This window comes from Crocodylus siamensis, chromosome 7, assembly GCF_052110815.1.
Source record: "Crocodylus siamensis isolate JL-2025a chromosome 7, ASM5211081v1, whole genome shotgun sequence".
In the NCBI taxonomy this organism is placed as follows: domain Eukaryota; kingdom Metazoa; phylum Chordata; order Crocodylia; family Crocodylidae; genus Crocodylus; species Crocodylus siamensis.
This window is the reverse complement of record NC_143401.1, coordinates 34,435,798-34,463,404: the sequence shown is the minus strand read 5'-3', so window position 1 is coordinate 34,463,404 and position 27,607 is coordinate 34,435,798. Positions and strand designations below refer to the sequence as shown.

The 27,607-nt window shown below is 44.8% G+C and overlaps 1 protein-coding gene across 1 annotated transcript in view; it reads right to left on the bottom strand.

Moving 5' to 3' along the window:
• Nucleotides 1-27,607, bottom strand: part of CSGALNACT2 (chondroitin sulfate N-acetylgalactosaminyltransferase 2) — a 71,051-nt gene that overhangs the window by 10,722 nt on the left and 32,722 nt on the right. The window contains exons 2-4 of the mRNA XM_090057073.1: nt 20,071-20,203; nt 15,823-17,078; nt 519-735 (exon numbers count right to left, since the gene is read on the bottom strand). Of these exons, the coding sequence (XP_089913199.1) occupies nt 519-735; nt 15,823-16,507 (902 nt within the window). The 5' untranslated portion in view covers nt 16,508-17,078; nt 20,071-20,203. The remainder of the gene's footprint in view (nt 1-518; nt 736-15,822; nt 17,079-20,070; nt 20,204-27,607) is intronic.

Sequence of the window (27,607 nt, the reverse complement as noted above, 5' to 3'; positions counted from 1 at the left end):
GCTTGTGACATGATTATCAAAATTCAGAAAAATCATTCATTATTGCCACTCAATACAAATAGCACAACAGGTTACTGTGCTGTATTTTCCTATAAGCTGTTATTTTGTCTTTTATTTCTCTTTTTAATGATTTTTTCAGACTGATGCCAATTAATGTTCCTTTTTCCATTTTTCCCAATTCAAATACTGTCACTTGCATCTCAGTGCTTTATTCTAAGTAAGGTGACGACAGCTTAATCTACTATAATTTATCAACCTCAATGACCCTCAACTAAGGTCATTAAGCCACAGAGAACTAAGGCCCTTGTATTCTCAGACACCACCAGAGGTTAGGGCATCACAGAATAGCTCTGTTTAAAAGAATTGTTTCTCCAATGCAGCAGGGTGAACAACAAGCGTTCTGTGACATTTGTCACTACCGGAGCTGCAGCAGAACAAATAAGGCCATCAAAGCAAATATTTACGTTAAAAGATGCCAAGGAAGAGCTACACAGCTTGAGAGGATCTAATCCACCTACCTAAAGTTTTGCATAAACTGTGCAAATGTCTCAGTCCTTCCAGCCAGAGGGACAATAATGTTAATGACTGATCTGGAAATGTCAACTGTCTCACTCTTCACTTTCATGAGGGGTCCAAACGGTCGAAAGAGCGTGACATGTCTATACTCCATACCATCTGTCTTCTTATAGAACAATTCATACTGCGTTCCCTTATCTCTTTCTGTGCGATAATAACCTGAAGAATAAGTCACAGTATCAGAGATCCAACCTGGCTACTATTTTTAGTGGCACTGCCTTTAAAGAACTTTAACACACATTACACACTATTTGTAAAAAAATTAAAGGTTGTTTGAGACAGGTATTTTGGTCACATGCACAAGAAAACAAAAACAATTCTGGATTTTTGTTGAAACAGCAAAAAACCACAACTTCCCCCCCAACTCCCAGGAAAAATCTGGTACATGTGCAACCCTCTTCATCCCAATAATTCTTACAGAAACTTCCATGGAGGGGGGTAGGGGAGGGCCAGAAATTAGTCAGAATATTGTTACTAAATACATTATTATTTACTCTGTATATTAAATACAAATCTCAAATGTTTTCTGCCAGAATAACAAATTGGATCTTAGAAAAATGAAAGCTAGCATCCAATTTGATAATCTTTATGGAAATATAATGGAAAACCAACACTTTCCTGAAATAAGCTCTTGAGTAACAGTCAAAACAAGCATGAGCGTTAGTAGAGTTGACTATACAATCCACTGCAGAGAAGAAAAATATATTTTAAAACATGCTCTTTTGAAGAGAGTTGGATAACTTTCCAAGACACTTTCTCCATGGAAAAAGGTACATCTTAAGGGTACAGACACACATGCTGCATAGACCATTCTAAATGCAGTTTAAACTTCAAGAGTCTAGACGTACAGGCCACTTCAGACTGGTTTAGGCCTTCCTAGAACCTTCCAAAAGCACACTAGGAAAAAGATCAAGTACTGTTTTAATCTGGACCTCCTTGAACCAATTCAAGGTTACACATGGACACAAAGCATTCCCTGCCTGGTATCTAGTCAGTCCTCTAAACCAGTGGTCTCCAAACTTTTTTGACTGCGCACCCCTATCAGTAAAAAATTTGAGTATGCACCCCCAATATTTGTATATTTATATAAATATACATCTATTGTATATTTCTAAATAGAAGTTCTAGTATTTTCTTCCCACAACCCAACGGATCATCTTGTGCACCCCTTGGGGTGCGCACACCCCACTTTGGAGACCTAGACAGCTCAAACTTCACTGCTCCCACCCCCACACAGGGCAATGGTGCTGCTCTGGGGGATTGTACTGCCTAAAGGCCTATTTTGCCTACAGAGACCACAGTCTACAGGTGTGGGGAAGTGTAAAGGCTTTATATCCGTTTCCCATCCTTGCTAGAACCCCACACGGGCTATGCTCCCACTACAAAGGAAGGCAAAAATCCACACAGTACATACAAATCTGACCATGGCATAAATTTCTTCCAGACCTCAAATCTGGCAATTGGTCTGACCCCAAGTGGAGGGTCAAGGTCCTCTGACCATGAACATTCAAGCTAAAGTCCCAGCAGGAACAATGGTATACCTCAGTCAATACTCCCAGCCTTGGCTGCATCCAATACCCAATGCTTCTAAGGAAGACTTAAAAAACAAAAAACCATGGTGCTATGTAGCAGAGGAAGTGGATGGGGTGGGGGAAGGGGGAAACAATTCCCTCCCAGTTCCACTTGGCAATCAGAAATGTCCAGAAACATGGGAAATACCTATAGCAAAACATAGGCATAGATATGCCTACATCATCCCTGACCAGTTGCTCTCCAACCTCTTCTTGAACATCTCATGATGGAGAGTTCACAAACTTACCCAGGCAGTCTAACAGTGAAGAAGCTTAACCTGATATCCAAGCTAAACCTATTTTGGGGCAACATCGAGCCACTGGTCTGCATCCTACACTCTGGCAAGGGAAAAACCGGTATTTTCCCTTGTCTTTATGGCAGCCCTTTAGGTGTTTGAGGACTGCTATCATGTCACCTCTTATATACCTTTTCCGCAACCTGAACATGCTTAGCTCCTTCAACCTCTGCTCACGTGATTTGCCTTCGAAACCCTTTATCATCTGAGAGGCACTATCACCTCCTGCGTCTTCTACGTAATGCTTCTATTGATGTATCCCAAAACCACATGTGACTTTTTTGTGGCCGTGTTGCACCACACTCACATTAAGTCTGTTGTCTACCAAGACTCCCAGATCTTTCCCCACAGTGCTGCCACGGCCATCCAGCCAGATGTCCTTAATTTTGTGTCTGTATTTTTTATTGTTTTTCCTGAGGTGTAGCATTTTGCATTTGTCAGTGCTGAACTTCATCCCGTTAGTGCCAACCGAGCTTTCCAATCTGTTTACATCCTTATGATTTGTGTTCCTGTTTTCCAAATCCTTCCCTTGCACTGCTTATTCATTAAAAAACTCTTTCCAACAAACAGCTGTGTCCTCAGTCTATTTAACTACAGTCCCTTCATCATGTCCCTCCCAGTTCCTGGGAATCAAGTGTTGGTCCAAGTACTGACACACCCCTCAATCAGGCAAGCAGGTTGCAGACTCTGGTTACTAACATGCTATCAAAGTTTACTGAATTTGTGTTAAGTAATGGAGGGAAAACAGAGAAATGACAATGCCTCCAACCATAGATCATCCACCTCCTGTGACTCTCCCCTCTCCCCACCACCTTCAAACATATGGGGGCAAGCTTGTGACCTTTGCCAGGCCGGGTACTGACCTCTCACCTCCACCCCCTAGTGTTAGTGCCACAGCATTTTACACAATTGTGAACCTGTTGTTAGACTGGTGACATTTTTCAACAGTTCAATTGTTACATGTATCCCACTCTAAGCAGCTGTATTACTCTGGAGCTGGCACAGGCAGAACTGACTTGCATGTTGGCACAGTCCTACTTTACACTGGCTCTAGTATGCAAGTTAACCCATTCATAGCTAACTCCAGTTCTGACAGAGCTACAGAGAATTGAGCTCTATAAAACATACTAGAGCTACTCAAGTCAGGAGGTAATGGGCTTGCTGGGAGAGTACAAGTTGTTTCTGTTCTTATAATCTATGAAAGGTTGCAGAGGTATAAACTGTTTGTGCTTTTAAGCCCTGTGTGCAATTCTTCCCCACTCTCACCTGCAGCCCCCAACTGCTAAATAAAACTGCAAAACACCTGGCTTATCTCACAGGTGACAGATTCCAAAAGGAGATAAAGAGGGCTACTCAAAAAGAAACAATCGGAGTTGCAGAGTAATGCGGTGCTTGATATGCAGGGAGCAGCATACCATGTGCCATTTTGAAAGAAGAGCAAGTCATATGCTATGGAGCTTCTTGCTGTTATGCCTCTCAGTAAGCACCTGAGCCTGTAACCATGATATTTTCTGTGCCTGGTTCCACTGCACTACAGCATCTAACCCTTGAATGACTGCATCCCCATGCAGAAGTTTTACTCACACAACCAATGAATGAGTTCCCACAGAGCTGCTTCCTCTAGACCACAGATTGGCAACTTATGAGCAGTCTTCTACTTATGACCCAGCTGCTGCCATGAGTTGCTGATCCCATGTCCTCTGCTACAGCCAACCATCTGCTGCCACCTCCATCATGTGCCACTAATTCCCATTCCAACACCAGTTACAGAAGGCAAATTGGGTAAGGGTTAGCAGTGCCTGCCTGAGTGATAAAGCAGCAGGGAGAGCTGCTGAGAGCAGTGCTGTGGTGGGAATCTGTAGCGCAGCACAAGGTAGAGAAGAAGGATATGCCAGACCAAGCCACACCCACCAATTCCTCGTGCCACTGCAGCTAGATCTGATCTTTTTGCAGGATATACTCAGCCTACGGACCATGGGTTGCCAAACCCTGCTCTACACATCTTTCCGAATGAGCTGGATGAAAAGGAACAGGTTTTGAAGTGGGCCAGTCTCTAGTAGAGGCAGTAACATCATATACAAAAGTTCTGAAGCAGCCTTTCAACTGGCTAACAAGTATAAGTGTCAATCATTCCCACCAAGTTTTCTTCAAGTCACTTGCATGAAACAACGTGTTAAACAACCATTCTGTGCCATCTACTTGAGGAGGGAGCAGGTTGTAGCTGTACTGGTCTAGAGGCAAAAGGAATCAAAACTTGTGGAAGAGGTGATATCTTCTATTAGACCAACTAGGTATTTGCAAATATCTAGTTGATCTAAATAAAGAGATAAATCACCTCTTGCACGAGTTTTGATTCCATCTACTTGAGTATGCATTTTCTGTACTTGAGCATGCATCTCCTAAACATGATGCTACATGCATGTTAGAAGAGAAGTAAATTCTTGTGGATTTATCTTCCCGTTTCTTTAAAATTCTATCATTTGTCAGTCAGGGATCTATGTTAGTCCAATTCTGTTCCTTATATGGCTCCAGACTCTATTCCAGCTGACTTCAAGTTATTTTACAGTGATTAATTTTTAGCCAGCAACAGCATTTTCCTGTTTAAAAAAAAAAAAAAAGGGCTGGAAGAAAGAAAAAATTCTAAGTCATTCTCCTTTTTAACAAAGCACAGAGACCTGCAACTATCTGCCTAAAAGTTATATTGTTTACCGCTTACCAGAATAAGCAGTCTGTGCATCTTTGATCACATTAAATGAGAGCAGCACTTAAGCGTTATCTGCAACACTCCAGACATAGGACTGGATGCAATGTGTTAGAGATTACTATTTTCAGTAGAGTAATAGGCTAAGTACAGACAGTCAAAAATCCCAAGGCTGAATGAATTCAATTTTCACAGGTTAATTTAAGCTGTGTAGACTGAACTCATAAGCAAGTAAACAGACATTGGCTTTTGATTACACCAATGCAGTCACATGCCTGCAGTGGCTCAGGCCAGAAGCCAGGGGGTGCTAGAGCATACCTTCCTGCATCGCTGGAGCAGACAGCTTGGGCCAAAGCTAGCTCGCTCATCCTGCAAGACCCGGGTTTGCAGGGGAAGATGCAAAGCATCCTGGGATGTGGGGGGATTATAAATTAACTTGAATCTAGAGATGATCTGGGACAAAAGTTCAATAAACCAATTTAACGTAAATCAGTTTAGTCTGATACTACAGCACTGATTACCGATTTGAACCAGTTTTCAATCACTTTTATTGGTTTGTATGCAACTTCTGTCCTTAGCCCTGGAGACTAGGAGGTGGAGAGAGAGGGCAGATGCCGACAGAAGGAAATCCAGTGACAAAGAAATAGGAATATGAACAAGTAGCAGTCCTAGTTCTCAGTATAAAAGTTAAATGAACCCTCTGACAGCTGAACTATAATACACAGATTCTGCATGTTCACTCCCAATTATTCTTATTAAAAACAGTTAACAAGTAAAAGGTGAGGACAGTGAGAGGAAGATAGAAAAATATTTTTCTTTGCTCAAATGAGGCTAGTTATATCAATTTTTCTTTACAATTGCACAAGGATAAAAGTGATGTCAGTTCCCCAAATAGCCGGGTACCAAATGACTTGTCTTCACTACCTATTTTAAAAAGTTTGGCCCTTCAATTTCAGTAACCCAAGTCAAATACCTTGAAAGCAACCTATTATCTTGCATTCAAAAAACCAGAACACAAAAACACCCCACACTAAGTGCGCACTGTTGAAGATCTATATTTAAGATAAATTTCACTTAGAAACTCAATCCTAGAGTAAAACTGCATGCTCAATACCAAGACTACTGAGATCTTGTCTGAATTCTGCATGTCTAAATTCTGCATTTGCACCGCAGTCCACACTCTTCAGAAGGAACAAAAATTATTTATTGGGGAATAAAACATCACTACTCCAAAAGTTTCTGAAAATAGACAGACACTCTCAGCTCCCACCTCACAAATATTAAGGTGCAACTGAAATATAGGAACTGGATATCCAGGGTCCCTTCCCCACCCCTGCTCCTATTGTACATTTTCAACAGAGTTTATTATTCTTTCCACTACAGGTCTTCCACATATTTGCACAATCACAATGAAGTAATTTTTCTACTTAAGCCATTACATACAGTACATTGCTTTCACCACAGCATGCATTAAAGGAGGCAGTGGGGAAGGCAAGGCTGCATTTCAATGTGTCAGGAAAATCTTCAAAGTCACAGAATCTTAGAAAATGAGGGTTGGAAGAGACCTCCGGAGGTCATCTAATCCAACCCCCCCGGTCAAAGCAGGACCACCCCCAACTAGATCATCACAGCCAAAGCTGGGAAGGAAGGTGGAATTCAGACTTGGGAGAAGGCAGCTAAGCCCTGCTCAAGTACACTAAGAGAGTGTAGACAAGCATTCAGAAGACCTGGCTCAGGTTTAGACAGCTTAGTTCAAGCCCCTCGACGTGAGTAGAGATTGCTACATGTTTGTGTGGACAACCAGAGGCAAGTCAGTTGGTGGTAGGTCCACAGGGGAGGGGCAGGTACAGATAGCAGCCCTGGGGCTGTGGTGAGTGCTGGGCTTTCCCCACCCGGGGCTGTGCTGGGGCCCTGTGCAAGAATCTGCTAGGCTATACCAATATACAAATTAATTCTCATCTGACAAGAACAAAACTTTGGAGTGGGGGTGCAACTTTTTTAGGTTGACCTAAATCCTTTGAGTGCTTAGTTAGGGTGATCTAAATGCAATGCTTGCACAAACCACAAGACTGCATTCAGTTCTACAGTAATATAAAATATATTACAGTACTACTGTGTTATTTTTAAAAAAGGCCATTTGCCAAGCCTCTTAACAGTTTGAAAGTCTGAAGATTCCACTACCTCACCCTGACTTGGCCTTCTCCTGCATTTGTTCTCACTGATGATGAAGAACCAAAGACCTGCCAGGGATTATCCACCTTCAGCAGTTTATTAATCTCTGTTCTGAGCAGATTTATAAAATTAAGAAGTCTGAATACATGCATGGCATAAGCTAGGGAAAAAAAAATGCCAGAGAACTAGCCAACCCACCATATATAGTTTTAAAAACGAGGAAAATTATTCATTACATAGTAAGAACTGCTATCCCACCTTCCAACCACTATGTACTTGCTTTAAACCAGAAAAAAGATCAATAAGCAAAGAAGCAATTAACAGCAGAAATAGTTTAACAGTTGCTGTTCCTGGCCTGGGAAGTTTTACTCACTCAGGAAGTTGCACAAAAAGTACTGACTCTTGCCAGGTAAAGTAAGTTTTAGACAAAACAACATGCTTACCTCAGCCGTCTAAAAACACAAGCTGTTCTCTTATAGCCTTGGAAAGCCAACATGCTTAGCTTTAGAGCTGCAGTAGCAAGCAAAAATTATTTTAATCAAATTTTGACTGCTTTGAGCTGACCTTTATTGATTTAATTTCATAGCAGCGAACAACAAGTTTAACACAAACTGGTATGGCTCGTCAGCTACATGAAACTGACTCGAGGGCATATCTACACCAGAAAGCTGGTGTCGGCAGAAACTGAGGCCCCAGCAACTTGAGGCAGAGTCAGGGCTCAGGGGATTTCATTCACATTTGTTTTGCCTAGACCTATAATTCCCTTGGGCTGACTCACTGTAGAGCGAGTATGTTTTCAAGAAATGTCTGTGAGAAGCTGGTGTTCCTTATTTGGTCTTCCACACACCACAAAAAGGACAAATTGTAGACTAGAGCACACACAAAGACGTAGTTCTGAGGGAGCATGGATAAGCAGCTGGGTAGGGTTGGAAACTCAATATGGAGCTAGGTGCCTGCAGCAGCTCAGCTGCAGTGTCTCATATCCCAAGGAACTTTTTCAGACAGTCTAAACTTTGAGGCCCAGAGCTACAGACAACATCCAAACTCTACCCAGATCCAGCTGGCTTGGAAGAACAGGATCACCAAAGTCTGGGTCACAACCTATGTGATCAACTATTTAGTAACCTACCAAGAAGGTCTGACACATGAAAACAAAAATCTCTAGCTATAGTAGAATGCCAAATTAATTTTTCAAGGATAGAGAAAAAGGATCCTGAGAAAAGCTATCATTTTAAGCTACATGGAAGAGAGAAAGGGATGTGGACGTATACAGAAAGGGAGTGGACAAACTGGAAAGTGTTCAGTGGAGGGCAATGAAAATGGTGAGGGGGCTGGGGGACATGATTTCTGAGGAGAGGCTGAGGGAACTGGACTTAATTTAGTCTAGAGAAAAGACGACTGAGAGGGAACTTAATAGCAACCTTCCAATTCCCTGTAGGGTGGTTCCAAGAAGGATATAGCTGGACTGTTCTCAGAAGTGGCAAATGACAGAACAAGGAGCAAAGGTCTCAAGTTGCAACAAGGGAAGTTTAGGTTAGATATTAGGAAGAATTTTCTCACTAGGAGAAGAGTAAAGCACTAGAACAGGTTACCCAGAGAGGCTGCAAAATCTCCATCCTTGGAGGTTTTTAAGACCCCGCTAGACAAAGCCTTGGCTGGGATGATCTAGTTATGGGTGGTCTTGCTTTGAGCAAGGGGTTGGACTAGATGACCTTGTGAGGTCCTTTTCTACACTAATTTTCTGTGATTCAATGAAAGGAAAAGGAGAGTCTAAAGTGAAGCCAACATGAAAAATAGCTAATGGCTGCTCCTGCCGGGTTTGCACCATTACATAATGCCCAACCAATGCATGATTGAGGATTTTCTCTGGGCTTGAAAGCCTACTGCCTCCATGAAAACTTCACTTTTAATTGAGGGGTTCTTCGGAAGCCCTTTACTTAAGCAAAAGGATTTGTGTTCCTTGCTGTGCTCCTAATGAACTTGTAGGTGGCCACACGATCACCTCTTCAGCCTCTTCAAGAGAAGGCTGAGAGATCCAGGTCCCTTAGTCTCTCCTCACAGGGTTTGGCCTGCAAACCCTCAACCATACGAGCGGCCCTCCTCTGGACCCTCTCGAAGTTATCCACATCCTTCTTAAAGTACAGCACCCAAAACTGGACACAGTACTCCAACTGCAGTCTGACCAATGCTGCATAGAGGGAAAGTATTTTCACAGGCATATAAAACTGGAGAACACCTATTTAAACTTCTCATTTCTGGCTGAAAAGGGAAGAGTGTGCTATTACTGTGGCTAGTACCTACCTAACACACCCCAATGACCTACAGCACAAAACTATTTTCATTTAAGTACTGTATAATGGTTGTGAGATCCCCATAATCCAAGCTGGAAGAGTGCCTTGACCACAGAGGAAAAGAGTTTAGGTTCCAAAAGAACATTCCCTAGCCTCTAACAGTCAATTTACTGATCTACTGGGCGCGGGGGGCGGAGGGGGGGCGGCGGGAAGAGGTGGAACTGTATCATAAGAATTTGTATCCCATTGCTTCCTAGGAGATTTGCAGTTTTAAGTAGTAGCAAATAAAGAACAACAACAACAACAATTGCCTTAAAATAGTTGTTAAAAAGATCCTAAAAAGAAAAATAGTATACATGAAAGGAAAGGGCCCCAAGGCCCGCCGCACCAAGGCCCCTGCCCCGCCGGAGCTTAGCAACAGGTTCGCACATCTTGCAGCCCCAGCAGAGCCCACGCAGTTGCCAGCTCCCGCAGGCAACCCAGGCTCGACCGCAGCTACTGGCCCCGCTCTCCCCAAGACAAAGCGAAAGGTGTTTGTTGTGGGAGACTCCATCCTGCGGGGCACTGAGGGGGCAATCTGCCACCCCGACCCCTTAGCCCGGGAAGTCTGCTGCTTCCCGGGGGCCCGCAGCCGAGACATTGCGGAGAGGATCCCGCAGCTCCTCCGGCCTACAGACCACTACCCCATGCTCCTGATTCATGTGGGCACCAATGACACGGCTTGGAGCACCCCCAGCCAGGTCATGAGGCGCTACAGGGAGTTGGGAGCGGGGCTTAGGGGTCTGGGAGCTCAGGTGGTGTTTTCGTCGATCCTTCCAGTCTCGGGCTATGGGCTGAGGAGGGAGAGGAGGATCCATGCGGTGAACCAAAGACTGCGGCGCTGGTGTTATCGGGAAGGCTTTGGCTTCCATGACCACAGCCCGCTCTTTGGAGAGAGAGGCAGCGAGCTGCTGGGAAGAGATGGCCTCCACCTCTCTCCCCTGGGGAGGAGGCTCTTCTCAGCCAGGCTGGCTGACCTGCTCCACCGGGCTTTAAACTAAGCCCACTGGGGGATGGGGGGGACTACTGCCCCTGCTGGCCCGCTGAACGGCCCTTGCAAAGCCAGCGGACCAAGGCACTTAAAAGGGGCACTTAAGGGAGCCCACCCCTGCCCCAGCCCTGGTACAATCTGTGGGCAAGGCAAGAGCCCCCAAGGGCACACTTGCCTGCCTGTACACTAATGCCAGGAGCCTGGGCAACAAGCAGGACGAGCTCATCCTCCTGCTCAGTGCAAAGAAATATGATGTCATTGGGATAACGGAGACCTAGTGGGACTCCACCCATGACTGGACCACGGGGATAGAGGGCTATACCCTGTACAGGAGGGATCGTGTTGAAAAAAGGGGCGGGGGTGTAGCTCTCTATGTGAAGGAAAGCTACATGTCCCTGCAAGCTGATGTTGGCGACCGGCATGGACAGCTAGAGACCCTCTGGGTAAAAATTCGTGGGGAATTCAGCACAGGGGACACAACGGTGGGAGTCTACTACAGACATCCCACTCAAAGTCCCGAGCTTGACCAGGAGTTCGCCCAGGAACTGACTGAGGCCGCTTGCTCCAGGACCTTGGTTGTCATGGGTGACTTCAATTACCCGGACATCTTGTGGGAAGATCACTCAGCTAAATCTGAGCGGGCGCAAAGCTTTCTCTCGTGCGTGGATGACCTCTACCTGACTCAAGAAGTCTATGGGCCAACGAGAGGCAAAGCGCTGCTTGACCTGGTACTGGCTACGGGGGACGACCTAATCGGCGACCTAGTGATCGATGGGAAGTTGGATGACAGCGACCACGAGCTGATCCCCTTCACCATCCGCCGTAAAGCTGGCAAGTCAGTCAGCAACACAGAAGTCCTTGACTTCAGACAAGCCGACTTTGACAAGCTCAAGAGGCTAGTCAGTCAGGCCCTCAGGGACCATGACCCCAGGGAGTTGGGAGTTCAAGAAGAGTGGTTGCTTCTCAAGGAAGCGATCCTCAGCGCACAAGCTAAATCTATTCCAACACGGAGGAAAGGCAGCAAGAAGGCACAGCAGCCCCCCTGGCTCTCCAGGGACCTAGCGGACCTACTGTGGCTTAAAAGGAAAGCCTACAAAGGATGAAGGATGGGATTCACCTCCAAGGAGGATTACTCCGCGCTGGTCCGGTCCTGCAGGGAGCAAGCCAGGAAAGCCAAGGCTGCAACTGAACTCCAACTAGCTTCAGGCATCAAGGACAACAAAAAGTCCTTTTTCAGATGTGGGGAGCCGGAGGAAAAGCAAGGGCAATGTTGGACCCCTGCTAAACCAGATGGGGCAATTGACAACTGACGCCCAGGAAAAAGCCAACCTATTAAATAGGTACTTCGCGTCAGTCTTTCATCAGTCACACGGGATGCCCGTGCCTGCTATGGGACAGGGAAATCTGGGTGAGGGGGATCCCCTACCCTCCATCAATGCTGACCTCGTGAAGGAACACCTTGAGAAGCTGGATACCTTCAAGTCAGCTGGCTCTGACAACCTGCACCCCAGGGTACTCAAGGAGCTGGCGAGCATCATAGCCCAGCCCCTGGCACGGATCTTTGAAAACTCCTGGCGCTCTGGTGTAGTGCCCGAAGACTGGAAGAAGGCCAATGTGGTGCCGATCTTCAAGAAAGGGAGGACAGTGGATCTGGCTAACTACAGGCCCATTAGCCTGACTTCTATCCTGGGGAAGGATCTTAGAAAAGTTTATTAAGGAGGCCATCCTTGAGGGACTGGCCCAGGCTAACATTCTAAGGGACAGCCAGCACGGGTTTGTTGCGGGTAGGTCTTGTTTGACCAATCTCATTTCCTTCTATGACCAGGTGACCTATCACCTGGACAAGGGAGAAGAGATTGATGTCATATATCTTGACTTCAAAAAAGCCTTTGATCTGGTATCCCACGATCACCTCTTGGCCGAACTGCCCAGTTGTGGCTTTGGCTCCACCACGATCCGCTGGCTGGGAAATTGGCTTCGTGGTCAGACCCAGAGGGTTGTGATTGATGGCAGTCACTCATCGTGGTGCCCTGTGACCAGTGGGGTCCCTCAAGGCTCTGTCCTGGGACCCATACTGTTCAACATCTTCATTAACGATGTGGACATTGGAGTCAGGAGTGGACTGGCCAAGTTCGCCGATGACACCAAACTTTGGGGCAAAGCATCCACGGCAGAAGATAGGTGGGTGATCCAGGCTGACCTGGACAAGCTCAGCAAATGGGCAGACGAGAACCTCATGGTGTTTAACACCGAAAAATGCAAGGTTCTCCACCTTGGGAGGAAAAACCTACAGCACCCTTATAGGCTCGGCAGTGCTACGTTGGTTAGCGCTACAGAAGAAAAAGACTTGGGGGTCATCATTGACCACAAGATGAACATGAGCCTCCAATGCGATGCTGCGGCTAGTAAAGCAACCAAAATGCTGGCGTGCATCCATAGATGCTTCTCGAGCAAATCCCGGGACATCATTCTCCCCTTGTGCTCGGCCTTAGTGAGGCCACAGCTGGAGTACTGTGTCCAGTTTTGGGCTCCACAATTCAAAAAGGATGTGGAGAAGCTTGAGAGAGTCCAGAGGAGAGCCATGCGCATGATCAGGGGTCAGGAAAACAGATCTTACGATGACAGGCTGAGAGACATGGGACTCTTTAGCCTGGAAAAGCGCAGGCTCAGGGGTGATCTGATGGCCACCTACAAGTTTATCAGGGGTGACCACCAGGATCTGGGGGAACATCTGTTCACCAGAGCGCCCCATAAGATGACGAGGTCGAACGGTCACAAACTCCTGCAAGACCGTTTCAGGCTGGACATAAGGAAGAATTTCTTTACTGTCTGAGCCCCCAAGGTCTGGAACAGCCTGCCAGCGGAGGTGGTTCAAGCGCCTACATTGAACACCTTCAAGAGTAAATTGGATGCTTATCTTGCTGGGATCCTATGACCCCAGCTGACTTCCTGCCCTTTGGGCAGGGGGCTGGACTCGATGATCTCCCGAGGTCCCTTCCAGCCCTAATGTCTATGAAATCTATGAAAGCTACTGGATATTTATGCCAGCAGAGTTTAACCTTTTATAGGAGTGGTGGGGCTGCATACTTTGCTGCACCACAGGCCATTTCTCCCCTCTGGTTGTGGTGTGGGGGAGAAAGAGGTGGCTGCCAATGTCAGAGGGAGGGAAGGAGTGTCAGCCATGGGAGAGGAGAAAGAGCAGGGAGAGTTGGGGGAGGGGCAAGGGAAAAAAAACAAAAACAAAACAGCAGCACGGTGTAGGATAGAGAAGAATTTGCACTGGGTCATGCTGCTTGTTGATCTCCTGTACCACAAGCCAGATCCAGTTGCTTTAGGGGCCAGATCCAGCTGGCAGGCTGTAAGTTGAGCACCACTGGGTAAACCACTGCAACCTTAAATGAAAACCTCTTTGACTTTCTTTACAGCTACACCTCTAAATGTCTTCTGTGATCTACTATCCCACACTAACTTTTTGACTATAAAAGGGGGAACTTACTTTAAATCTTCCAGTAAAACAAGGTACTATTCTACTAATCAAAAACAGATTCATTTTTGAGAACAACATTAAATCTGATCATTTTTTACTTAAAGAATGGACGGCTTCAAAAAGTGTACTTTTCTCACAAATCACTAGTACTCCAAGATTCACTTTTAATAGAGTTCACTGGCTTTCAAATCTTTGACAGTACATACTAATTTTAAACACTGTAAACATTTATCAAGAATTAAGTTATGACTAAAATCTCATTCACTCCCAAGTCCAATCTACATAAACCATTTTCATCAGTACCTTCAAGACCTTTGAGGAATAACAGCCAATAGTCCTTTCAAGCATGCCATTTAGTGCTGCATCTAGCTTGATAAATCAAACTAGTTTGAGGGGTTTGGATACTGTTTGCAGGAAACAGCCTTCCCAGGACTGTAATCTTCCCTCTACCACCCTAGGATGGAAAATTTAGAGCTTCAAAAATTTAGAAGCCTGAGAAGTGAACAAATGCCTCTCTCAAAAGCCCCATGTTTCAGAATAGTCCCATTTCAGTCAGATACTCAGCTAGTGAAAAGCAGCTTCGTGAGACTGACTTTAATGAAACTGCACAAACTTGCATTACAAAAGGGCGTGGCTCAGGTTCACAATAACCAAGTACTTTAATAGACGTTTGGGAAGGAAGTGCTATAGTACAAATAACGTACAAGTACTCAGCTCAAACGTTAAAATACTGACTTCATTTACCTCTTAACTTATGCACTTCATGGTTATGTAGTCATTAATTCTGTTAAGATAGAGGCCTAACTGATAACGTTTAGGTCTAATCCAAACCTGCAGCAGGAGTAGGTGCTGGCACTGCCAACGCTCAGGAGGAGTCAGCCTAACACCCCATATTCTCTGAAGAGTTGTTGTAGGGATCAGGGCTCAAGGTAACAACACTGCCTTGGACAGGCTCTGTTACTGCAGGGGGGAAAGGGGCAAGGGAATAAAAGACGTGCTGGTGCATCCAATAGCTAGGGAGTTAATGGGTAGCTACTGACAGATCCTTACGTAGACCCCCAATACAGATGCTGCCAAATTTTGATGGTAATCAAAAAGTAAATTTGACAGCAAAAAAGCCCAGAAGCTACAGGAAGCAACAGCAACACTACGCAGTTGCTCTGTTAGCTGGCCACACAACACCTCATCCCACAGCATCAGCTACTGCCCTAGAAACTTTCTGGCACCCCTTTAAGGCTGTGCCTAGAGCTCATGCCCTGCTTGACCAACCCAAAATTACACCAATGGTGAACAAATCAAGCCAAGCAGATTTGAGACAGGCAATCAATTCCTATGACATCCAAAGACCTTCTGCAATTGCTGTCCTTTCAACCTTCCAAAGAATACCTCAGTATTTAGAAGTACATCACATGCTCATCAATTCTGGACCACCCAAACATTAAGTTTTGCCTACCTGCTATAGTAAAACACATCTACTAAATCTCTCCTTCCTCCTTAACGCATGTTATCATGAAGTACTAGACAGCAACAGGTTCTCCCAAAGGAAGTAAAGGTGCAACAGATGTACAGACCACCACCTATTAGAATAGTTTAAAACTACACACACAGTCTATTTTGTTTTACAACCAATTATCAACAGTCCATTATGACATTCAGCACAACCGACTGGAAAATGCATAAAATAAGCTTTTACAATACCTTCTACGAAATCATTTTCATTATAGAGTTGCCTTTCTCCTAGTCCATCATCATCATCATCTTGTCCATCATCTTCATCCGGATTATTGATTACCTCTAGGCCAGCCTCAATGACTTCCACCAACTCATCACGTTTATCTTTTCTCACAGGCTTCTCCTCTGGATGACGTGTGAGCCCCATCTCTAACTGAAACACTTTCATGGAGGTAAAGCTTTCAAAGGGAATGACACCATATTCACTAGGTAGTTTGGCCCCTGTGCTCACCTCAGCCTTATCAATTTGGGAATGAAGAAATTCTAAGAGATCATTGGATGCTTGTTCTTTGGTGCCTTGGTAACCCATGCTATTGACTCTTGGGCTTTTTTTCTCCTGTAGTGACTTTAACTTATCACTCATTTCCTGAAGCTCTTGCTTTAGCTGGGCAATCTGACGCTTCAAACTGGCAGCTCGTGTTTGATAATGTTCCTCTTGCTCCTGAAGAAGCGCTTGGTAGTATTCCTTACCCAAACTCTCCCCTACAATTCCAGGCAGGGATCCATTGCCATCTGTTTGAGGGGCACACTCAAGCAAGTACATGAACAACATCAAACTGAACAGCAAGGCAAGGCCCACTAAAAGCCAACGGGTCCTAGCTTGAAACATTAAGCCTCTTCTGGACATTCTTATAAAATTGCCATTCCCCATACAGAAAGATGATCTTTTTGTTCATACCTTTCCAGGACCATCCCCTACAGAGTTAGAATCTTAAAGAGGGGAATGAAACCATAATTTTCTTAATAGCTTCCCCAAGTTCTGACTTGGCAAAAAAGAGTAACTTTCAACTTCTGTCTTACACTTGTGCAAGACTGCAGAAACATAAGAAAGTCTACTGTTAGTATAACTTCCATGACCAATGGTGGTGAATAAAGTCAACACCATAAGAGACCATTCCTATTGTCAGAGATCAGTAAACTGGGTGATCCATCTCAAACATACAGAGGGTGATTCAGCAAGGGATCCTGTTTCCCATTTCTCAAAAGAGTTGTTTTCAGTTTGCATGAAGTTTTTCACAGTGAAAAAACAACTTGCAAATACTGAATACAATGAGTTTTTTGCATGTATGTGTATATACTGTGGAAACAATCTATGCCTCAGTAATAGTAATTTTCATTGGATAGTGTAGTACTTTCCTCTGGCACTTGATAATCGAGTATTTTATTCCACTTCCCCCCTTCTTTGGAATCTGTGGTGTGAATCAGCAAAACGAGGGAAGAACCTAAAATTAAATAAAAGGTGCACATTTTAAGTACAAAGCAGTCCAACATCTGGAAGACATATGAAGGAAATGTTAACATCCAAAAAAAATGTAGACATGATGGATTACAATTTTTTTTGTTCTAAAATCTCATTTCTTTCTACTGTGTTACATATCAATAATTTCTTCTTATAAAGTGTCTAGAGCATACTAAAAAGAGTTAAATGAAATACATCTTTTCCATCCTTATATTAAGTGATGCTGCAATTCTGGAATTCTCTACCAGAATCGCAGCATCACATTGGTGAACCTCACCCAAAAGATCCATTGTTTTGACAATCTCAAAAAAAAAAATAAGCAAGTACTTGCATTTAATATGCTCTGAGAGATAACTATTAACTGATGGACTTAAGTATTAATAATAAAATGTTCACACACTGAAAAAACAGATTAAATAACTCTGGATTTTTGGCTCTGCATTCTGTTCAGGAGTGTTTTTCTGTATCAGCAATACTCAAAAGTGCCACAGCACCTGGAGTTCCTTCTGAAGGTGTTATCCAGTGTTAGTGCCAGTAGGTGTGCAAACAGCATTCACAAGACTAGTAGCAAAGGACAGGGCACTGGTATGCACGAGGAAACAAGGACTTATAATTAGTTTTACCCTGAATGGTTGCACAAGTACTTAAGCATTTCTCAAACATAATTTAAAGTGCACATGACAGATGGTAGGGCTAAAAAACTGACAAAAGTCACTTCACTTCAGAGTTTCCAAATAGGAATTCACAGTGTCAAAAACATTCTGATCTGTTGTGGTCTTTCTGAGCACGACAAAAAAAAATGCTCTATGTTTTTTTTGATGCTTAAAAAACATGTGAAAACTAAGAGCTGACATTTACCAAGGGGTGCCTTAAATTTTAAAAAGGTTGAGAACCACTGATCTGTAACATGGAAAGCCATATCTCATCAATTCCAACATTTCAGAGAATGCTCTAGCCATCAGGAGGCAGAAACTCTGATGTTCATTTAAAAAAAATCAGACCACTGAAAAACCTCAGTTCATTGCCAGGACCCTAAAAGTATTCTTTGCCATCTGTCAAAAATAGCAGCTTCTCTCACAGGCAACTGTTTTGTAGTCTTTGAGCCAAGACTACAAAACAAAGCAAACAAAAAAGGGTGCCTTATAGAAAAAGTGGACATGAGAAGAATGTGACTGGGGAATGGAGACAGTAATAAACAAGCCTGCTTACACTCCCTCCAGTCCTCTGCTGGGCAGCAAGCTAACGCAGGGCACCCTGTTATGTGGAATGCAAATCTTTGGGAGAACAATTCAGTATCTGACAAATTGGTAGCCGAGCATTCTAGGATGACAACAAATTAGACACTAGATAGAGAGGTAGATTTGCCCATTGTCGGTGTATAGGTAGGGTGACCATACACCTCAGTTTGGGCAGGACACTACAGGATTCTGTCACCCAGTCCTGGCCAAGTGGTCAAGAGAGTCCTGGGCCAGGGTCTGGCAGGGAGGCAGAGCAGCATGGTACACCAGGCATGCAGGCACCACTACTCCTGTGCAGGAGCTAAGTGGGTGGACTGAAGCAGGTGCCACCATGCTTGTACATGGCACATCTCTGCTCCTGCACAACAGCAATGGTGCCTACTCGGCTGCCTGCTTGGCACACCAGGCTGCTCCACCTCCAGCCCAGGACTTCTGACCAGCTGGCCAGGACTGGGCTGTGGAATCCTGGAGTGTCCTGCCCAAACTAGGACACTGGCCACGTAACATGTAGGTAGCAACAAAATGTCAATGACTCAAAATCTGGAGATATGAGCAAGTAAAGATACAAAAGAGCCAAAGATGCTGCTAAGACAAGGACCCAAAACAGAAAGTGATACACCCTTAAAGAGCTTGAAGACAAAAAGAGTATTTCACTTGTACCATTATACCAGGGGCAGCCAATTATTTTGGGCAGAGGGCCGCTTACCAAGTTTCAGGAAGCCATTGAGAGCCACATGACAGGCAGCCCAGGGCAGATTAATATTTATTTTCTAAATCTTTTTTTAGGGGCTCCGCAGGCTGGATAGAATGGCCTGGCGGGCCGCAGCCACCCCCCAGGCCGCATTATACTATATTCCAAGACAAGCTTTATCCCTGTCAGCAACAGAGATGGGGGGAAAAGGAGCTGGGCAAGGAGCTGAAAGGAGAAACTTGCCAGTGGTAAACTCTCTAGTTGATCCAGGCTCCCTGCACAGCTGCTCCTCACAGCTCTCAGCTGGAGCAGTTAGCCTCCCAGCTGGAGCAGTTAGCCTCCCAGCTGACAAGCATATGAAAAGCCCTAGAGCTGCTCCTCCCCTGCACTTCATGGAGCACCTGTGGCAGCCTGGACTGCTCTTTCCAGCCTACTCAGCCGGTGGGGGGAGGGAGGGGGACAGGTGGGGGAAGGAAGAGGAGAGGAATCAGGCAAGGAAGAAGGAATCCGTGTACTGCCAGCTCTGTTCCCAGCTGAGCCGGGTTCCCTGAACAGCTACTCCTTGCAGTACAGGGTTGGAGAAGCTCTTGGGCTCTCCCTGAGCCTGGATCACCTAGGGACATAACTGGAAGGAGGGCTGAAAGGGCAGGCAGCAGGCCACATACATAGAGGAAGAAGGTGCAAGGGGCAGAGGTCAGGCTACCTGCTCCCCACACTGCCTGCCCCTGCTTTCCCCACTGCAGCAGCAGGTGTGGAAGAAGATGGGAGACAAATTTCAGATGACTTTCCAATAATTAGATTCTTGACATGGAACAAATTATAACAAATTTATAATTTTCCAGGTCTAGAATCTAATTATTGAGGGTCTATCTTAAATTCAAGAGTCATCTTAGGTAAATATGGTAACTACAAGGCAAAAAAAAAATATATCTATATCACACACAACAGAAACAGAATTCATGCCAAATCATTACCAAGATATTGTTTGTAACTTTTTTGGAACTGTTGCAGAACATAAACAGGGAATTTAACATAACTTAACTTACAAGTATCCATTCTTCGGAATCTTGGCCTAACCCGTCTTGGAGCACTTGCATATACTGCAGCCTGGACAAGACATTCTTTTTCTTTTCTTCTTTCCTCCTTTAATTCTTCAGAGGACTTCTACATCCCCTTTCTCTACAGAAGAGAGACAGTTATTTGAACTACCACTGGCCATTCAAATAATGTTTCTGACCTTTCCTCTATAAATGTCTGCTAAAAGTACAAGAATTGCAATTCTTTTCACATGCCTAAAATATCATCATCAGCAGCAAGTTCTTCCATACTGCAAGAATTCTAGAAATAAGTGCTCTGTCTTCATTCAGTTCACACTCCTGGGGTACAAGGCATGAAGAGAGGCTAATACTTTTGTTTGAGGTTAAGAAACTCAGTGCTTTCCTATATTACAAAGGAAAAAAAGTTAACTGGACTTTCCATTTGACAGTATTGTGAAACTGTCCTCTGGGGCAATTAGACACCTCCTTAGTCCCAGACTTGGGCTCACTGAGGAGTTAAGAAATTTTTACAGCAAAAATATTACTTACAGTATTATGCTCATTTAGAATGGCCAGTAGAACTTGTGGCTTTACTATTAGTTAGAAAACTAGTTGGCAAGAGTTTTGGAGAACAAGGCCTTTATACCATACCACATCCACATCTGGATGGTATGTAACATGTCAACCACTATGGTCACTTTAGGCTTTACCACACTGTTCTTTCCTATCATTTTACATTGCATAATGCCATTTAAAATTACATAATGCCAGTCTGAGTAATCCCTGCATATGCACTTTTTGCTTTAGCATCCATTCTCTGTCTCTGTGGGGTACAGGGTTGTAGATGGATATGTACAGTCAGACTACCAGATTTCTAACCAATGATAAAGCTGTAAATTCTGCTGGTCATCCTAAATTAGTATAATGAATCCGATTAGATCCATCTAGCATCCTGTATCCCACAGAGGAAGAGTGGATGCTAAGGCAAGAAGTATATAAGCAGGGCGTATCTAGACAGGTCTTTTCTTGGCCCCTACAGCTTCCCCTCTTTCAGATGACATTTTGTAATAACCATCAGTGCTATACACCATATATTTCTACAAGGAGATAATAACCGTTATAACATTGTTATACTTTGCTTTATAAAAAAGAACTGAAAGATTAAATGACTTGTCCAAGGTCACAGTTGGAATCTAACTAAAAGCTAAAAAAATTGCTATCTTAGTTACAACACAGATCATACCCCTTAGGAAGAAATTATCTGGGATTTAACTTTTTAAAATATGCTTGTCATAAATCCTCAAACACATCAGCCCATCACAAACCTCAAGTAACATGCTAACATTTGCCTTCCTTGCCCTCCTTTCTGCCATCTGTACAGAGGCTGAGTTTTATGCACAGAAGCAGCCTAATCAAAAGCTACTGAACTGCTCATGCAAACTGTTACCCAAATTACTGTTGGCAGAATTGATGCCTACTATTTCATAAGATTATTGAGCCTAAAATCAGTGGCATAGTTGCTGCCTTTGATCCATCTAAACCAAGACAGTTATTTTTAAACACAACCAGAATTACTCAAAATTTTACTATGTACAGAAATATGTACAGAAAAAGATGCAACATAATTCAGATAACTGGGCCTGACAAAGTCTTCAAGGAAGTGCCTTCAATGAGTTACATAGTGAAACATTAAACAAACTGCACATTCATAAAAGCAATATGATGCTTCTCCATACTGACTGGGGTTCAGATGTTGTCAATCAATGTGTAAGGGGAGAATGGAAAGCAGAGGGTACAGGGGAAGGAATCTACAAAACATACCCTTTACACACACACACACACACACACACACACACACTGCACCACACCCCAAGATCAAGGACTATAAGATCCAACCTCCAACCTGTGGGTTTTTCGTTTTTTTGCCGGGGGGGGGGAAGGGGGAGTTGTTTTTGAAAAATAATCCTCACTTGTTAGCTTTTACATGCAGTGGAAATGCAAGTCTCAGAAGTCTTTATTTACAGGCTTGTTTTCCTTAGATGCATTACAAATTCCAGTGCCTTGTATACAGAGAATGACTTCACTTCACAAGAAACTGCAGACATCTGAACCTGGATGGTTCCAACTGGCAAATATGCCCATCTCCAACAGCAAGTTTAAAAGCAGGCGGTGGGCAACTCAGAACACAGTCAGCAAATCTAGTCATGGAGACCAAGGAAGTAAAACTGATTTAACTACAGGCAGTCCTCAACTTATGTTTCGAGTTACAATGTTTCGCACTTACAGTGTCTCTAAATTGACACTGTTTCAACTTTGACACCAGTTTCAACTTTACAACACTTGATTGGCTGTAATGCCATGCCAGTGAACAAGTTGCTGTGTCACCCATCTCCCTGAAGAACATCTGTCCAAGCTTCCTTGGTCACTTCCTTTAAGACAGCACACAAAACCCTAGAAAAACCTGCAGCCAAGACTCCTGAGAAGAAGCCAGCCAAGAACCCTTCAAGAAGCCCAGCAAAGTCACCCCAAATAAGCCCTTCCAAATCAGTATGATTGCCATTTACAATATAAATACATTAACATAGCTATATTACTCACCTACAATTGACTGAGTACAAAATTCTGGGTTATTTCTCACGAAAACAGGGTATCGGGACTTCCCCCATTTAATGTTATAAATCCCTCATTTATAACATTGTTTCCTATGGGAAAATTGGTTCTGAGTTGCAACGTTTTGACTTAAGACGCGGTTTTCAGGAACCAATTGTGTCGTAAGTCCAAGGACTGGCTGTATTTCTGAAAAAAGTATGAGACAGTAGCAGAAACATGACTATGGCCAGAACAGCTACAGCTTAAGTGCAGCACCTAAGCAGACATCCTACAAAACATAGGAAAAATACAGTACATCATTGAGCCTTGTCTACTACACCTTATCTAGTATGTGGGTATGTAACAACTCCTGCTCTAGTCTTTCCCTGTTGCTGTTTCCAATACCCTTTCAATTAGCAGCTCCCCATGAAAAGATGACAATCATTTTGAGTTTGATATAAAAAGAGACAGTGAAGCTTCTATCAAGAAACAGGCCTTCTCAATATCTACAGCCAGATATTCTGACATAACCTCAAAGGCAAGTAAAGACTTCCAAGATACAAATATTTTTTTTTGACAGATTTCAGTCACAATGGACATCTGCTACTGTATCACAGAATCACAAAAGTAGGGTCGGAAGGGACCTTGTAGATCTTCAAGTCCAACCCCCTGCCTGGGCAGGAAAAAAGACTGTGCTCAAATGATCCCAGCTAGGTAGGCATCAAGCCTCCTCTTAAAGACCCCCAGGGTAGGAGCCAGCACCACTTCCCTTGGAAGTTGGTTCCAAATCCTAGCCGCCCTGACTGTGAAGTAGCTCTTACAGAGGTCTGATCTACACCTACTCTCCTCTCCTCCTGTTATTCTTCACTATCCTGGGGGCGCTAGGGGAAACAAGGTCTCTCCCAAACCCTTCTGGTCCCCCCTAGTGAGTTTATAGATGGTCACCAGGTCCCCCCTCAGCCTTCTCTTGTGAAGGCTGAACAGGTTCAGGTCCTGCAGTCTCTCACTGTAGGGTCTGCCCTGTTGTCCCCAGATCATGCGGGTGGCCCTCCTCTGGACCCTCTCCATGTTGTCCACATCCCTCCTGAAGTGGGGCACACAGAACTGGACACAGTACTCCAGCTGTGGCCTGACCAGTGCTGCATAGAGGGTGAGGATCACCTCCTTGGCCCTGCTTGAGATGCATCTGTGGATGCATGACAAGGTCCAGTTAGCCCTGCCAACCGTGACCTCGCATTGTCAGCCCATGTTCATCTTAGAGTCAATAATGACTCCAAGATCTCATCTTATAAGTGTGCTGCTGGTTACTACTACCCAAGTGCAGCACCTTGCACTTGTCAATACTGAAGCACAGTAGTAGCTCCTGGTAGTAAAGATTTATATTACCTATTGATTTACAGATTTAAAGAACTTCAAAATAGTAACAGCAGCAATTGTATGCTAAGTGGTCAAATTAAATGTTTTTGTAGCACATTCTGTTTTAAGAACACTCTATTACATTCGTTTTCAAAAGTTTAATAGCCACAAGCCAACCACATGATATTATCAACTGAACAGATAGCCATATTTTTGTATGCTTTCTTTTCATTCTCATTCTGTAGAAGGTAAAGAACTCAAAGGTGCTGGGAATGCCTGAAGTTCTTTGTAAAAGGATGAGGAATGGTGAGCTCTCCATTGTTCCGTAAGATGGGGCTACATGAAAACCAGTTTTATTCATTTATAAGCAGGGAGCCTGGTTTTCTGTTTGGGGAAAAAAATCACATTCTCCAGTTTAAAAAAAAACAACAACCCCCAGACTGCGTTTTTCCATAATTAAAAAGCAACACCACTATACAATGTTTTATTTTATATGTTTACTATGTAAAAGCAATTTAGAAGCCTATCAGTGCCTCAATCATTATAATAAAGTAAGTTTCATAGTTTCATAGTAGCTAGAGTCGGAAGGGACCTAGGTAGATCATCTAGTCCGACCCCCTGCCTTAGCAGGAAAGAGCACCGGGGTCAGATGACCCCGGCAAGGTGCTCATCTAACTTCCTTTTAAAAATCCCCAGGCTAGGAGCCTGCACCACTTCCCCTGGAAGCCGGTTCCAGGCCCTAGCCGCCCTGACTGTGAAGTAGCGCCTCCTAATATCTAATCTAAACTTACCCTCCGCCAGTTTGTGACCGTTATTCCTGGTCACTCCTGGCAGCGCACGGGGGAACAGGGACTCCCCCAATACCTGCTGATCCCCCCTGACCAGTTTGTAGCAGGCCACAAGGTCCCCCCTTAACCTTCTCTTGTGGAGGCTAAACAGGTTCAGGTCCCGTAGCCTATCCTCATAAGGCCTGCCCTGCTGACCCCTGATCATACGAGTGGCCCTCCTCTGAACTATTTCCATATTGTCCACGTCCCTCTTGAAGTGTGGCGCCCAGAACTGGACGCAGTACTCCAGCTGCGGCCTGACCAGTGCCGCATAGAGGGGGAGGATCACCTCCCTGGACCTGCTCGAGATGCATCTGTGGATGCATGACAGGGTACTGTTGGCCTTCTTGACTGCCTCCCCACACTGCCGGCCCATGTTCATCGTGGAGTCAATGACGACTCCAAGATCCTTTTCCGTCTCCGTGCTGGCAAGAGGGGAGTTCCCCAACCTGTAAGTGTGGTGCCGGTTCTTCCTCCCCATGTGCAACACCTTGCACTTATCAGTGTTAAACCCCATCCTATTCTCATCCGCCCACCGTTGCAACCTGTCAAGGTCAGCTTGTAGCCTATTGCACCCTTCTAGTGCACCCACATCCCCCCACATCTTAGTGTCATCAGCAAACTTGAACAGGGTGCTTTCTACCCCCTCATCCAAGTCACTGATGAAGATGTTGAACAGTGCGGGCCCGAGGACCGAGCCCTGCGGAACCCCACTGCCCACGTCCTTCCAGGTCGAGAAGAACCCATCCACTACCACCCCCTGGGTGCGGCCCTCCAACCAGTTGGTGACCCATTTGACCGTGTGGGCATCGACACCACAGTCTCCCAGCTTTTTGATGAGGACAGGGTGAGAGACAGTGTCGAAAGCCTTCCGGAAGTCCAGAAAGACTACATCCACAGCAACCCCTGCGTCTAATGATTTGGTGACCTGATCGTAAAAGGCCACCAGGTTGGTCTGACAAGACCTGCCACTGATGAACCCATGTTGGTTGCCCCTGAGCATGCATTCCCCCGCAAGGCCCTCCTGGATGTGTGCCAGGATAATTTTTTCAAAGAGCTTACATAATTTTTTCAAAGAGCTTACCCAAGTTCTAAATACCCATGTATTTTGGCTTTTGAGTTGGGGCTTTTTATTGGGGGGAGGGGGAGGGGAAGTCAGAGCTCCCTCTGCCCCGCCATTCACCAGGACACAGGTCAGTGAACCTCTAACTCTCTCCAAGTAGTGGAGGATACTGGTACTCTCTCTCAGAAAAGGTACTAGGCCTGGATACTGCTAGAGGGAAAAAGGGATCTTTCACATAAGCAGGGCCCAGATTCTAGGCAGAAGTGGAATATGCTGTAGCTGCTTTAATTTTGCAGGATCCCCTATGTGTCCCCTGAACACTGACTGGTCAAGGGGCCCTGCTTGTGGCTCACTCCTGATTGACAGGGAAGCAAAAACCATGGTTTTAAACATGGTCGCCATTTTTGTCTCCCGACTGGTCAGCAGCAAGCAGTGAAGCCGAGGAGCCCCGCTGGCCTATCAGCAGCAGGGAGGTAAAAATAGCACCATAAGCAATACTGTGGTTTTCGCTTCCCTGCCAATTAGCAACGGGGGGCACATGGGTGAACCTGAAACACTAAAAGGAGCACCCCACTTCCACCGTGAATTCGGAAGGCCCCTACTGTAGCAAAACCCAGTTTTTCTTTTTTTTTTTTTTCCTTTCATTCCCTCCCCTTCCCCAACCATTTCTGACTTTTTTTCTCCCTCTCTATTCCCTATAGATAAGTAGAAGTGAGCTAAGACATAGGATAAGCTTCAGCATTTTATTTAGGTAGCAACTTGTATTTGTTTTGTTTTTTCTCCTTTATAGTTTATAATTGTTATGCTTATATTGATTTTTACTGTTCTATATTACTGTTTTATTGATACTGAATGATTTAGGCCTATATATGTAAATTAGCATATGTCATCTCAAGTCTCCATCTTGTCCCCATGCCCTGTTGTGTAACTATGTTGTAACCTATGACTCACACCTACCCCTCCTATGTAACTTGGCTCCTGAATGAATGAGGATGAATGCAGGTGCTTGACACAATGGCAGGAGGTCTAAAAATAGCTCCCTCTGAATGACCGAACCACCAAAACCAATACCTGGACCAAGGACCCAGCCCTTGGAACCACCTTCAACATTCAAGACACAAAAGATGAGGCAAACCACCATTGTGCCAAGCTGCACATGCTCAGTAAGAACACCTGAAACCCTCTGGAACAGGACTGACATTGCCTGGACAGGCCTTCCCCATAGGAGATCAGAGGTAGTCTGCCCCATAAGAGGCGTAGTGAAGACTGACTCCTTCGGATGCCCTCTTCATCTGGACCAGCACCATGCCACACCACCTATCCACTTAGAGGCCCTGTCAGTAAGCCCCCTCTGGACAACACCTGCCGGACAAAGACCCCTTTCCAGCCTGGAGAGGTAGCTATCACCCCCACCCTCTCCTCAACCAAGGACTTGGACTCGGTTTCATTTCCCTACCTGGACTCCAACCCTTCCACTGAGTCTCTTTCTCCTGCTACCAATGTGACCCCGAGTTGGGTTTTTGTCCATTTCTTGACTGTTTCCTCCTTGACACCACTGATCTGCCCCACAAGCTCCCAGCTTTCACCCTCAGGTTCCAGCCTTAAATCGCCCAGCCTTCTGCCTTTCTCTTCCTTGCCACCAGGCCTTTTCCCCTTGAACCGGTGACCTCAAGTAACCCTGGGGCCACTTGACCTTAAAGTAACCCCAAGC